At 39.4% G+C, this 14,845-nt stretch overlaps 1 protein-coding gene across 1 annotated transcript in view; it reads right to left on the bottom strand.

Moving 5' to 3' along the window:
• The window catches only part of Gnai1 (G protein subunit alpha i1), an 83,474-nt gene that overhangs the window by 13,263 nt on the left and 55,366 nt on the right, over window positions 1-14,845 (bottom strand). Inside the window, exons 4-5 of the mRNA XM_057758641.1 lie at window positions 4,535-4,692; window positions 2,999-3,127 (exon numbers count right to left, since the gene is read on the bottom strand). Coding sequence (XP_057614624.1) covers window positions 2,999-3,127; window positions 4,535-4,692 — 287 coding nt within the window. The remainder of the gene's footprint in view (window positions 1-2,998; window positions 3,128-4,534; window positions 4,693-14,845) is intronic.

Raw genomic sequence — 14,845 nt, 5'->3', positions numbered from 1 at the left:
CTGTCTATTTTTGCACCGATATCAAGCTATTTTCACTACAATAGTTCTATAGTAGAGCTTGAAGCCACAAACAACATAAAATATCTTTGTCTTGTTTTTTTTTTTTTTTTTTTTTTTTTTTGTATTTTCAAGACATGGTTTCTCTGTGGTTTTGGAGCCTGTCCTGGAACTAGCTCTTGTAGACCAGGCTGGTCTCGAACTCACAGAGATCCGCCTGTCTCTGCCTCCCAAGTGCTGGGATTAAAGGCGTGCGCCACCACCGCCCGGCAACATAAAATATCTTGTAACTCTAAACAAACAAATTAAAGACCTGCATGATAAGAACTTTTAAGTATTTAAATAAAAATATTGAAGAAGATATCAGAAAATGAAAAGATCTCCCATGCTCTTGGATAGGTAGTATTAACATAGTAAAAATGGCAATCTTATGAAAAGCAATTCAATGCAATTCCCATCAAAATCACAGCACAATTCTTTACAGATCTTGAAAGAACAATACTTTACTTCATATGGAAAAACAGAAAACCCAGGATAGTCAAAACAATCCTGTATAATATATATATATCATATACAGTTTGAATTTAGAGAAAGCAAACATAAAGCACTAAAAATAACCTGGAAAAGAAAATGTATAATGAAAAACATAGGGTATGAATATCATGACAGTTTTCATAAGGAGGATTTATCATAAATTTCATTTCTAATAACTTCCGTAGTGACAAGTGGGGTCTGCTCAGTCTGAGTCATGGGATCTGTAGCGTCCTGTGGGAACATGAAGACACCTGCGTGGACTTACACATGAATATAGCTGCACTGTCCCTATACCTATCTTATTCACACTGGTTTAAGGAAACAGCCAAAGGAACCCCCGCCTGCTGAACCGAGGAAAATGATACAAAATCCACGCAACACATTTAATTCCAGCCTTGTATCATTTCTCTGGGGCTACTAATTAGCTGTTATGTATATGGTCTAGGGAACGTGGTATTTAATATAGTCTGAGTAATCTACTGCCAGGTTTATGTGACGGGGGCCCAGCAAGCTGTCCAAAGGTTTACATCAGGATCCTTGCCTCTGGACACAGAACTGACACTTAGGGGATGTGCCAGTTTAAATGCAATTAATCATAAGGCATGCGGTATTGAAAACCAATTTCTTCCAGCTCCTGTATAGAGCTTCAAAATAGAGAAACATGATATGAAGGAGGGAAGATTAATAATGAAAATCAAACAAGTATATAATTATTTTAAACATCAAGTAACAGCACAGTGGTCTTAGATTTCTATGAAAACACAGGCAGTTTGTTTCAGTAAAAGATTCTGTAACCAAGTTATTGTTTTCAGGCATACATATTTATGTAAAATAAGTAGCCTTGTTTTCCTTGATTCTATCATCACTACTTAAATGAGAGTAAGGTGGACAAAATGAGGAGGAGCAAGGTACCCGTTCAGCAGTTCTGACTGGGAAGGCATTGGTTTAGCAAGTGGAGCAATACAGCAAAGAAATGGGGGGATAAAAAATAAACATAAAACTCCATAATAGACCTGGAAGGAGGTGGGAGGTCCTTGGACTCCCCACAGGGCAGGGAACCCTGACTGCTCTTAGGGCTGATGAGAGAGGGGGAGTTGATTGGGGGACGGGGAGGGATATGGGAGACGGTGGCGGGGAAGAGACAGAAATCTTTAATAAATAAATAAATTAATTAAAAAAAAAAAAACTCCAGCAGCAGGTATGGACAAGGGAACACTGGATGAAAGAAACTATCAAGGAGGCTTTAGGGATGGAGGTGGACTGGCAAATTAAAATTTGGGTTTGGCTGTGATTCAATCCCTGTCTTTCTCATGTTTTTGAAAAGTATTATTTATTAGAAGAAGAGAGATACAGTTTTATGAATGTCTATATGATGATTCATTGCCTTCCTCTGAAACTGGCTCATTCCAAGGAAGGAGTTGGAAGGAACATCCCCCATTCCCTTTCAATCCTAATGCTCCATTATGTACCACTCTTCACATGCAATAGCTTCACACTGGACACGCCTGAAGCAAACACTGCCCCCCCACCAGACTTCAAGTATCCATTTGCTTCATGAAATTTTTCAAGAAAAAATTAAAAGGCACCTTTGTGCGGTGATATTTTGTTTCTGAGCTAACAAAGTGAGGAGCGAGCCGCTAGTTAGTCATAGAGGCCAGGCAGCGGTGGCAAACACCTTTAATAGCAGCAAGTGAGAGATAGAGGCAGATGGATCTCTGTGAGTTCAAGGCGGCCCTGGGCTGCACAAGATTAAAACATTCTAAAAGAGAAATGGAGCCAGGTGGTGATGGGTCACACCTTTAATCCCAGCACTGGGAAGGTGGAGATGAGAAGGGATATGACTTGCTGGAGAGGGGAATGTAAGGTAGGAGGAGACAGGAGCTCAGTGCACTCAGTCTAAGAATTCGGTTTGAGGATTTCATGGAGACAGGATCTTGTCCACCCTGGGTCTAGATTTGGTAAAGGTGAAAGGTCTCTCTAGTATCTGGCTCCTTTACTTCTCTGCTCTTTCAGCATTGATCCCTTAATATCTGATTCAAAAGTTTTAAGTAATAAGACAAATTAGAATTCACACAACACCTTTCTTGAAACAGTTTTCTAAGTAAGCACATACTCTATAACTAACGCTTCCCATTTTACCTACAGACAGACAGCGATGCTCTCATCAGACACATGCTTATATATTAAAGACACATCTTCTGTTTAGTCAAAACAGACAGACACTATTGGCCACCAGAAAAATAGCGGGCAAAGGACACTTGTCTGGTTATTTTTCCTTAAATAAAAGTTAAAATATTCTTCTGAAAATGTTGTTCTCACTCATTTCCATACGATTATTTTGTCTAATCTTCTGAAAAAAATTTCCCAACAGTAAAAATGTCATAAACATTTATTACTTTGCCTTTTGTTTCTAAAGCAATGCATCTTATAACCAAGCTCGTGAACAATATATTTGGAAGTTACTCACTTAAAATGAAGATCTTTAAAAGTAAAATGGGTCTCCACAATTCCGGTTGTTTTCACCCTGGTTCTCAGGACGTCCTGCTGAGTTGGGATGTAATTTGGCTGTGCTATTCTGTCCAAGTCATTCAAATAACTGAAAACAAATAACAACCACATTGTCAAGAAGGACGAGAGCCAAATAAGAGTGCTCAAAACAAAAACTACAGCATAGTTTAGTTATGCAGTGCTCTGAAGTCTTCAAGGGTCTTTATGAGCAATAAAACAACCGGTTTAAGCCTGTATGTCATATAGTTACTCACAAATATATTAGTACCTGTTCAAATTTGTTTTCTGGTTATAGAAATTCAAAGGAAGGTGGCTTAGAAATGCCTAAACTGAAAACCATCATGAGTTGTTTTTTAAAACTCTTACTTACACTTTTTGTATAACGCCATGCTTGGGTCTATACTTTGCTCTCCGTTGAAGACTTCACAGGTCTTAATTGTGGAGGTAGTGGTAAGCAAGCTCAGCAAAGGCTAGGTGGGATGTTCTTGCCTTCCAGCCTTCTATTTCACTGTTCTGTTCTCTGATTCAATAGCTCTACAAACATCGAGTTCCCCAAAACAACATAGGCTCTTGTCAGTGGCCTTAGTTGCTTATCACAATTAAAGAATAAGGCACTACTGTTAAAGGTGCCACACACTTCAGCTTAAGATACAGAAAAGGCAAGTTAGAACAATTTCTTCCCTGAAGGCAAGTTTTAATGTCCCAGAGGTGCTATGCAGCCGCTGGGGGAGAAAAGACATCACAGGGCTGGTGAACCCTATGAATCAAACATTCAAGCTGCCAAGTAAGACGTTCCCATCTTTCAACAGTGGCACCACTCTCACAGAGGTAATCAACTGCTGTCTGATTTTATTTGAGACCTGCTCCACATTTGAGAATCCCATTAACAACCTTTGACTGGGGAAGTTGTAGGCCCAACTATAGTTACTAAATTGATAAAACATAAAGCTACTTTCTAAATATCTATGTTTATGCTCACAGACAAAAGCTACTCTCAGTCTTAACCAGAGAAGCCTCTTTTTACAGTAATTGATGGTGAACACTGAGACTCGAGGATGTCCAAGATGAAGAGAGGAAGAGATGTCTGAGGGTCAAACCTAAACAAGAGGTTGACACCACCCTCTCTAAGGCACGGAGAACTTAGGAAGAGGAGGGGGGTGTATAAGATCCAGATCAGTGCTCTGCGAAAAGCAGAGTGAGGTTTTGAAGTTTCGGTGACATTCTTGGAGATAAACTGGAGAAAACCCTGTTCTATACAGTTCTAATCAGAGACTAAACATGAAAGATGCTTTTCAGAAACATGGGTAATAGCAGCATTGCTACCACAAACACACACACACAAAAGACAGGGAAAGCATTCAAATATTGTCACTCAGCAACCATGAGTATAAGAACGTGCCAGACAGTTCTCCAGAACAAATGACCCGGAGATAGATTTGCTAGCACAAGATGATTCATTAAAGTTGAGTTTTGAGTTTAAGCTGTGGCTACTTACTATGCTGCAGAGTCATTCAGCTGGTACTCCCGGGATCTGTTGAAGCAGGCTTGCACACCGCTGTCTTTCCACAATCTCTTTATGACTCCAGCAAGCTCTGCCGTCATAAAGCCTTCTTCTGCAGCCCCAGCAAGCACAAAGAGTTGGCGAGCATCATCCTGCACATTTGATGGAACAAGAGGTGTTAGAGTTAAAAGATACAGATGGAGGGATGAGCAAGAAGAAAAACACAATTGTGAATTTCCTTCAAGGTTTTTATAAAGGGCCACAACTTTTCTCTAACGCACCACTTGCAAAGTTTGCTTATGCAGAACAAAATTATAAGCTTATGTTGCAAGTCTCTGCTTTGTGGTACAGGTGGCAGCTATTAAAGCACCTGGAGCAATAAGAACAACTAATCACGGCATGTGAAGAGACCTTTGCTATCCACTGACAGAATGTTGTAGACGGAAGCTCATTTAAAACAAAAAAGATGGATGATTCAGAAAGTCATTCTTCTCCAGAGTCTTTTAACCAAAGAAGCACAGCATCATTAAAGACTATCTAAAGCACAATCTAATTAAGTTGTAGCATTTTGATACAGTTTACAGATGCAAAATATTGTCAGGGAAGAGAGAAATCAACGTGGCGAAAGAAACAATGGTTTCACAGAATAGTCTGTGGATTCTCACGATGTACACAAATTGATAATAGGGAGAGAGAAGCTAGGAGCAGGGTCTGTTAACCCAGGCATAGGGAAGGACATCTGGAAGCTTTGGAGTAGATACACCAACAATCCACGCGAGGACAACACACACCAAGCTCTAAGAGGAAGAAGACTGGATATAAAGGGGGTCTGGTTCTGCATTGGAGATGAAGCTGCTAACTGTTATTAAACCACAGATAACCAACCACTCGTAGTCACTGTGGCCAAAGAGAAACAGGAGAGGAGCCTCTGGGTGTGATCCAGGCTGCCTTACACAGGCATGCGCCAGGCGGAATGAGCTCCCGCTCCAAGTGCACGCACTTTATTCGCACTGAGTCTTCCACATCTGGGCTGTAGTGTAGCACATCTTTACTAAGACCAGACACATACTCAAGTTCTGAGCTCCGAGTGTGGGTAGTAATTACCATCCCTGGTAGCAGAGTGGAGACTTTAGGGAGAAACCGTCTAAAAAAGAAACCTTGGTGTCACAAGTTACAACTTTACTCAGGTTATTTTTAGCTTGAGATGTGTGGTTTTGTTTAGTGGGGGAATAAGCCACTGCTATTACCAAGGGCCATCCTTCCAAGCTACATCTGACTCTCCAATCTTCAGGTTGAAGGTATTTGAAAAGCATGTACTGGGGAGGTATAGAGGCTTTAATTTTTTTGTTATTCTTATCATTATTCCATGCAAAATGCTGTATAAAATCTATTAGCCTATATGATCAGGTTATTATTAACAGCAACCTAGAAATGATTTAACATACACAGGTAGGATTTCTATAGATTACATATAAATACACTTTTGGCTTTTCTAAAGTAGGTGTTTACTACACAGTCCTGACTAGCCTTGAACTGGGGATGCTCCTGCCTCACTGCCAAGTGCTGATATTACAGAAGGGGACCACCACATCTGGAAGCCAAATTATAAATAAACTTGATCACCTCCAGATGTTGGTATTTGCTGGGCTTCCTTGAACTAATCGCCCACCACTACTGGGGGATGAAAGCATTTGCAGTTGACTCTTACAGACGGATGCCGAAGTATGAGGAAGAAAAATGTCTCAAGACAGGCTTGTGGAACAGACAAGCTGACAATACAAACTCATCCTACCGCTAATTCATGAAACATTTTCTTTTCAGCTGGAACTCATCATAGAAACTAATTAAGTTTCTCAGCATGGGAACACATTATTCAAGCATATGTTTTCTTCCTTAGTAAACCACAAGAGAACTGCATGCAAGCCAGCAACACGCACACGTCCTTAGTAAAGCAGTCCCTCAGACTGCAGCCACTCTTGGTACCTGTGACCTAGCTCCAGGAGCAATAAGGCCACCCACTTTCCACATAATAACCTATGCACAAACAACCTGCTATTTTTATTTACCGAACCACGGAAAACGTAATTTTGTTTAGAAATATACTTAAGTAGTTTTTAAAAATGCACTCCATTATGCAATCTCTCGTCAATGATTGTGAAGTTTTGGCAGAAAAGAACGAGAGCCTCCAGGCTAGCTAATCCGGTCGGAGCCTTTTCTTGCATACTTTCTAGGAAGAGGCCCTAAAGAAAACACGTAAGGAACTTTGGACGCTGTATTTATAAACTGCACTTCCCTCCCGAGGTACTCAAATGTCTCTTCCTTTTTTAGACTGCACACGTCAGTGAGACCACGCGATCCCTTTCTTTCCATGTCTGCCTTATTCGAATTAAGACAGAATCCTCCAAGTCAGAAGAAAATGTTGGCTAAATGTACAGAGGTAGAAAATTAAAATGTGCCCCCCCCCCCCCCCCCCGCTGGAGGAAAGGAAGTGGGTGAAGCAACAGGAAATGTTCTTCAAAGGATAAGCAGCAAAAAGCAGTTTGAGATTAGGTAGTACGAGGAGCACCTGCACCGCACCTAAACTAAACATATAAGTTGCATTTTATCAGAATTATGTTAATTAAACTCATTTTAGCCACTCTCCTAAATGTGAGATGACAGGCATCTGAACTTGCTTTCCTGTCGTAATGGGATGCTGGGCATGTTAATTCCTGTAGTGACTACGCTATTATCCTGTGGATTCCATAATATCGAATTGCAAACTCCCAAACTATACAGTAAAAGTAACAAAACAAAACAAAACTCTCTTCTTCACAAAATGTCAAGGAGCTTCTTCCCCTAAAATAACTGGAAGCCTGGCACGGTGTGATGGTGGACAGCTGTAGTCCTGGTACTCAGGATGCTGACACAAGAGCATCTTCAGTACTAGGCTAGCCTGGGAGTGCAAAGTCAGTCTAAATTACAGTGAAATGCTCTCACAGAGAAAGCTAATGGGATTTGAGCAGAAAGCACTATGGGAAGATGTCTACCTAACCTTCTGTGTTGCACAACCCAAGGCGATTTGCCTCAAGTACCACAGTCCAGTAATCACATAAATCAGTACATAAACAATCAGTAAGTCCTTATCGTCTGAAATAATTGCCTAGAAACATAAAATATTTGTCTAATAAAATAAGTCCTTTTCTTCTCTAAAGCAAGAAAACAAACCTGTAGGACAATGACAGTGTTTATATACCCCACTCTGGAACAAGGTATCTGCAAAATGTACATAAAACAAAACTCAAAATCATTTGGAGACATCAACAGGAACACACACACATGGTAAGAGATAAAAGGCACAGCGACCACAGAAGAGAGGACTGGAGTGAGGTAAGCCTGAAGCAGTTTACAGGAGCCTGAAATGGTGTTAAAAGCAAAGAAGGGCTGGAGGGCACAGCTCAGAGCTAGACTTAGTTCGATTTCCAACCCACCTACCGTCTCCAGACCAGACCTCGCTCCACATACTAGACAGCACAGCAAGCAGCATGTGGGGCACAGATTATGTATATACTGCACACACGTAGAAATAATATAAAAAATTAATTTTTCTTTTTAAGGTCAGAATGGACATGAACATGGAAGTAAGCCAATTAACATGTGATCTGAGAGTGTAAATCCTAGCTCATAACTGAGCTTTGGAGTTCATAAAGAAGCCACTTCAGTACTGTACTAGGGGGATGGCACAGGCTTTCCCAGGGGTAGCTAGACACTGGGCTGGGCTGGGCTGTGCATTTTATGTAAAACTATCTCATTCTCTACAAGATTCAGAGCCTTTATCCAGGATGGTGACTTTTGACATGCTAGGGTCACAAAAGGCACAAAAAGAGGATATTTCCTATTGGCTACAGAGCAGAAACAATGCACTTTCAGGGCCAAACACATCGGGATTCGTTCAGAAGCTCAAACACTCTTTAGTAGTCAAAGAAATCTGAAATATGAAATCCCCAGGGGAGGCTTTTAAAGCAACGGCTAGATGAGTAAACATGACAGAGAAGACAAAATGCCAGTAATCCTTGCACACCGAGCATCAAAAGAACCGTCTAAAATACAAGGTGAACAATATGATAAACTAGATGAAAAACAGTGATAGCTCTGAACTGAAGCTTATAAGGATAGCTTTGGGCCATCAGGTCTGACATATGAATGGACATCCATTGTTCCAGAGCTTACATCATTTATAATATTTGTCAATGATATTGGAAATCACACAATGATAGCATATGTGTAACCTACTACATTCCCATAAATATGTTGCTATATATGCATATATACTACACCTATACACACATATACATACACAAATATTATATATAAACAATACACATATACACAAAGAATAATAAATATTCATAAATAAATAATAAATAAAAAGTTCTGAAGAACCTTAATGGGGCAAACAAAGGATTTGGTGTGTTTGGCACACTGTAACGCAGTGGCAACTCAGATGATTAAGGGCTGCTTTATGGAGCATGAAACTAAATATATTTTCTCTACAATCACAAGTAAAAATGACAAAAAAAATTTTCAGTCATTTTCTTTCGCCACAGTATTTAAAAGGGTGAATTTTTAGGTAAGTCTAAAAAAAAAAAAAATAAGTTAATTTAAATTCCATTTAAGATTGCAAAATTTTTTGCTAAATTTCAGTGAATTTATGAGGGATCATAAGCTTCATTGTATTAAGAAAGGAAATTACTGATATTACCAAAAATAATCTTATGCATGTTTATGACAATAAATATATGTTCAAATTCAAAAAAATAAAGTGTACTGTCATTTTTGTTTTTCATGTGGATGTTCAGAAGTCAACAGAAACCCGGAAAGACATGATAATTAAAAGTAAACTGAGACAAGGAAATAGCCTATGCTGGAAGAACACATTACACTTCAAATTTTCCTGTCATCCTCAGGATGGAAACACAGAAAACCACAAGCCCTCACCTCTCTGCTCTGACATAAAGTGGAACACTGCTGCGAAGGCCTCCGGTGCTCATCTAGCAGGCCCAGCGAGGAAAAAATGCCTCCGGGACATTTTGAAGAAATGAGATTCAGAAAGAGTAGAAATTACTGGCTATTAAAAACCTACAGCATGTAGAACAGTCTGAATTTAATACAAGCCAAGAAGATAAAAATACCAACATAAAGTTGTATGATAGAATGAATCACTGTGAAAGGATATGCTTATCTACAAACACTGATAGATAACAAGCTATAAATAGGAAAGTACACACAGCTTATACTATTCATACTGGTAGCTAATAAGTAATTAATAAGGAAGCATACATATGGCATATTGTGTTCATCCAACAGAAGTTTTCAGAGGGACTAAAGAACAAACAAAGATACCAAAATTCACTGCCTTGCAGAACCTTTAAAGTGGGTATAAATATTTGGTAAATCCTTGGTCAGCTGAAGATGTTCTATATAAAACATAGCAGAAATAATACTGTAGGGAGTTTTAATAATGAAAACTACCCAACATTGAGATGAAGGATAATAAACAAAATATGAGAAACTAGTTATTAATTATTATTGGGGAACGAAAGGCTAATGCAAATGGACTTACAAACCAGCAAACAGTGGGTAAGCAAACAGGGCGCAAGCCACAGCAGAAAATAATACATAGCAGGTAAGGGTGTGAAAAACCACACACCCGAAAGAATTCGCATGACACTGAGCTAGGACTCACTAACCACAAAGTAGGCAACTCCCTTAACTCTGGCTGCCTTGGGTCAGAAGAAAATATATAGGCGGATTGCTGTCAAGGTGAACTGCTAAACATTCCTCCACAGCCATCTTGCAAATCAGGCAGACAGACACAGAGTAACCAACAAGCTGATGAAAACAAACCACGCGAGTATTCAGGAGAAAAGTGACCATCTTCTAAGGGCAAACTGAGGCTGGTCAGGAAGATGCTTAGTGGACCTTGGGCAGGCTCAGGGTTCCTCATAGCATAAGGCACGAGTGAAATTATTAGCTATGTAATAATCCTTTATAATAATAAACATCCTAGAATACATACATAATAATATAATATAAATAATAATAAAATCCTATATAATAATAAAGCTGTAATAATAGTTTAGATTCGTTTCCAACTTATTTCAGATCTAATACTACTAGAAAAATAAAGTCCAATGATATATAAATAAACTTCCTATCTTCAAAGCTATCTTAGCAAACATTCTCTGCCAATCACTATGAACCCATATAAACATGCTTTCTGGCTGGCCTCGTTCTGTGTATTTTACTGTAGGCTAGACCATTGCTCTAATTAGAGTAACAAGGGCCTATTATATGTTAACAGTTCTACACAAAGCTTCCTACCACATAATCTAAATTATCAATACTTCAGTATGCATAGATGGACCACCCTCACTCTGAGAAAGATTTAAAGAGACAGCAGCGATAAATTTAACTGTACTACGTCAATCTTGAGAATTATTTGCTGTGGAATAATCCTTCTGAACACTGTGAATATGTATTACTTTCAAGGGTTAGTAAAGAACTGACTGGCCTATAGCTGAGCAGGAAGAGATTGGGTAGGAGACCCAGATTAAAAGGATGCTGGGAAGAAGAAAGGCAGAGTCTGGAGTAGTGAGCATACACAAAGAAAAGCAAGATGGAATGGACATGCCATACTGAGGAAAGGTTCCAAGCCATGGGAAAAAGCATAGATAAATATGGGCTAATTAGAGATATAATAGTTAGTTAGAACAAGCCTGAGCTATTGGCAGAGCATTTATAATTAATATCAAGCCTCTATGTATTTATTTGGGAGCTGTTGGTGGGAAAGAAACCTCCACCAACAATTATTTTTATTTTTCACAATGAAAATATATGTGAGCTGTGACCATATCAGTCTGAACATGCCTGACCTTGCCTAAAATAGCCAATGTATATACTGTGTACAAACCTGCTAATTGTAGAAATGACCATACATTGGTCATAACTTCTGAAAAGTCTATTCCTTTTCCCCTCACTTCTCAAGAAGCAAACTGCATATTAAGATATAATCTCAATGCAGATGGGGGAAATCTCACGGGGCCCCACTCCTAGATGAGGAGTGATAAGCAATGAACAATAGCTGAGAGAGGCTGAGATCATCTCCCATAAGGACAGCCCTCTTACCCCATGTTATATATGAATACATATTATTTATATAATAAATATATGTTTATCCATTTATGTGTATATGTAACAACATGGTTAAAAGAGGAGTCCTGAATTAGGGAATGAGGGAGGGCAGAGAGGGAAAGGGAAATTATGCAATTATACTCTAATTAATTATTTAATTAAAACGATATACTCCCAACAAAAACAAGCAGGCTTTTTTTTAGCATTTGTTTCATTTCGACAGAATTAGAGAAAATTAATTCTCAAGTCCATTTGAAACAGAAATGCATACTGGTCTTAATGTTCAAGAAATGAATGGGGCAGTGTGATCAAACCTACTAGGTGCCAATCCATCTGTGAAGCAAAGCAAACTAACACCCTGTGAATCTGTCAACAATATCAGTACAATTATAGATATCAAAATTAACAATTCATTGAGATCTGCTATGTCCAAAGCATGTTATAAACAATCAGTACTGATTTTATCTTTTTAAAAATCCTATGAGGTAGATGTTCTTATTTTTTTCCCGTTCCAATATAATAAAACAAGATTAGAGGCATTGAGTGACATAATTGGTGGCTTGTCTGGGAAAGAACCAAAGTTACAACAGCAGAGGGGAATGAAGAGTCTATACTCACAACCAACTGACTGTTAAAGGTGGGATTCCAATGTCATTGGTGAATGGAATGGTTACTCAATGAATGGCAGTCAGGCAGGAGTCAAATCATATGACATATTTAGATCTTATTTAATAAGAAACACCCACAAGTACGTGGATACAAACATGTAGCACAGAAAAACCATAGTATCATAGAAACTTGTAACTTTCAGGTTGGGAAGATGGGTCAGTCAGTAAGTGCCTATACACAAGCATGTGTACCTAACTGCTTGTGTCTCCATCACCCAGGCAAGAAGCCAGACATGACATCTCTAATCCTAGTTTGGGGAAGACTGAGATGGGAGGTTTCCTGGAACTCCCTGGATAGTCAATCAGGCTGAATTAATAAACTCCAGGTTCAGTGGGAGTTTCTGTACCAAAAAATAAAGTGAGAACCATTGAGGAGACAAAAGAGGATGTGGACTTCTTTTTGGACACAAAATGCACAGGAACACATATAGTTGCACACATACACACACACACACACACACACACGGGAACACACACCACACACACATGCACAAACACACACTCTCAAGTTTAAGACCATCATTGGATCTACATTGAATTTGATGTCAATTTGATGCCTCAGAAAACAGGCAGTGATAAAGGCTTGCTACCAAAGATTATCCACTCTGCCTTCACGTGTGAAGCAGATCTGTGGTCTTTAGCAGAACTAAACATCTATTTTTCTTTCACCTTATAACACTCATAGGGATGGCTACTTCTGAAAAGAGAATTTTCAAAGTGCCTTTGCATATACTATTCCTTGGTGTGCAGACTGCCTTTTCTTCATTTTTCTCTATAAACCTACGACTCAGGGTATAATATTCAGCTTAGGTGTGTCGTCCTCATGGGTGGCTCTATTTAATTCATCTTTATATCCCTGAGTGTAGTTGCAAGGGCCTTGCAGTGGTTTAAATTCTATGCAGACCCAAGGCAGTCTGAAATACAGGACAGCTGGAACGGCAATAGACCCTGGGAGAACACACCCTGTGTGTGTGAAGCGGTAACCGAGGAAGGCTGTGAGCATCAGAGATAACGGATGGAGAGTAGAAAGGCACAGCTGCTGGGTGCAGCAGGGAGCTGAGCAAAGCGGATGCACACACAGGTCCCGCAACCGCGGGAGAGCAGTTAGCCATAAACCAGAGCTAAGGCTAAGCCAAAAAAAGCGCATAAAAAAAAGAGTTTGGAAAAAAAAGGAATTCCTGCAGAGAAACACAGGAGAATCAAATGCCTTCTCATGAAATTGCCTGTATTGCCCCTGCACGCTCTCCCAGCGCAGGTTTGAAGCATCTTTTCTTGCAACCATGGGAAGATCTGCTTCACAGTGCGGTGAGTGTGGGTTGTTGCTGAGTTTGGTTTGGTTTTCAAATATGAGGTTTCTCTTTGCAGTCCAGGTTGGTCTGGAACTTACCATGTAGGTTTCTGAGCTCAAACCCATGACAATCCTCCTGCCTCACTTCTCCCAAGTGCTAGGAGAAGAAGCATGAGACACTAGATCTCACTTACATAAATGAATTTGCTAAGTTTTAAATTGCCATAATTGGAATTGGCATAAAGTATGATTTCTGTTTACTTTTCCTCCTTAATCTCAATGTGGATTCCATCTGTGCCATTCTTTTAAACGGAGATTAAAATGTTACTGTTGCTGATATTTCCAAGAACATCTCAAAATAATTTTTAATAATTCATAATATTCTTCTAAATTTTCTTTCCCGAAATAAGAGTTGATAATATCTAGAATATCTTATCTCATCTACTCAACATTCACTCTGTAATATATGCATTTATCATTTATTCCACTAACAAATGTCCTGAATGTATTGAATAAATGAAAAATACATTATTTAAAATGATCATGACCAAAGCCCCCAAACTGGACCTTTTCTCTCTAGATTTCCTTGCCTTATATATCTGCTGCTTTGTACATTTCCAGCCACACACCTTCATTCCCTTCCACTTTACCCTAAACCCCTACTAACAATTGCTTGCTTTTCTCTTTGATACTTGACTTCTATATTTAGTTTTGATTATCATATATGTAAAACCAGACAGTACTTTTTCATCTTTCATAATATTGTTGAGGTTCATTCATTCAGTGGTACATCAACAAAAGACAAGCAACAACCCTGAAATAGACAGATGAAGCCTCAAATGGAGAGAAAGCAGGAGAAAAATGTGCCCTGTGGAATGGCTCAGGCTCTTTTCCACCAAACTGAAAGCAGGTTGGGGTTCAAAGGAGGGAGTCCAGCCCAGCACCTGGACCAACACTGAGCCTGCTGCCCTCAGAGCCTGGAGCAGTCCTGCCAGGTAACCTCCTGCCTCCCGGCTTCTCTACCAGACACTGGCTTGTCTGCTCAAGTCCTGTTGAGCTCTGAAACTCTGATTCATATCTTTAAGCAGCCAGTATTTTCCTGTTCCAAAGATAAGCAATCTCAGAACGATCACATTACTCAAAGGCTCAGCTATCATTGCTTTAGTCAAGGCCCAA

This window comes from Chionomys nivalis, chromosome 26 (genome assembly GCF_950005125.1).
Source record: "Chionomys nivalis chromosome 26, mChiNiv1.1, whole genome shotgun sequence".
NCBI classification, from domain to species: Eukaryota; Metazoa; Chordata; class Mammalia; order Rodentia; family Cricetidae; genus Chionomys; species Chionomys nivalis.
The sequence above is the reverse complement of the archived record's forward strand: the minus strand, read 5'-3'. Positions and strand labels throughout refer to the sequence as shown.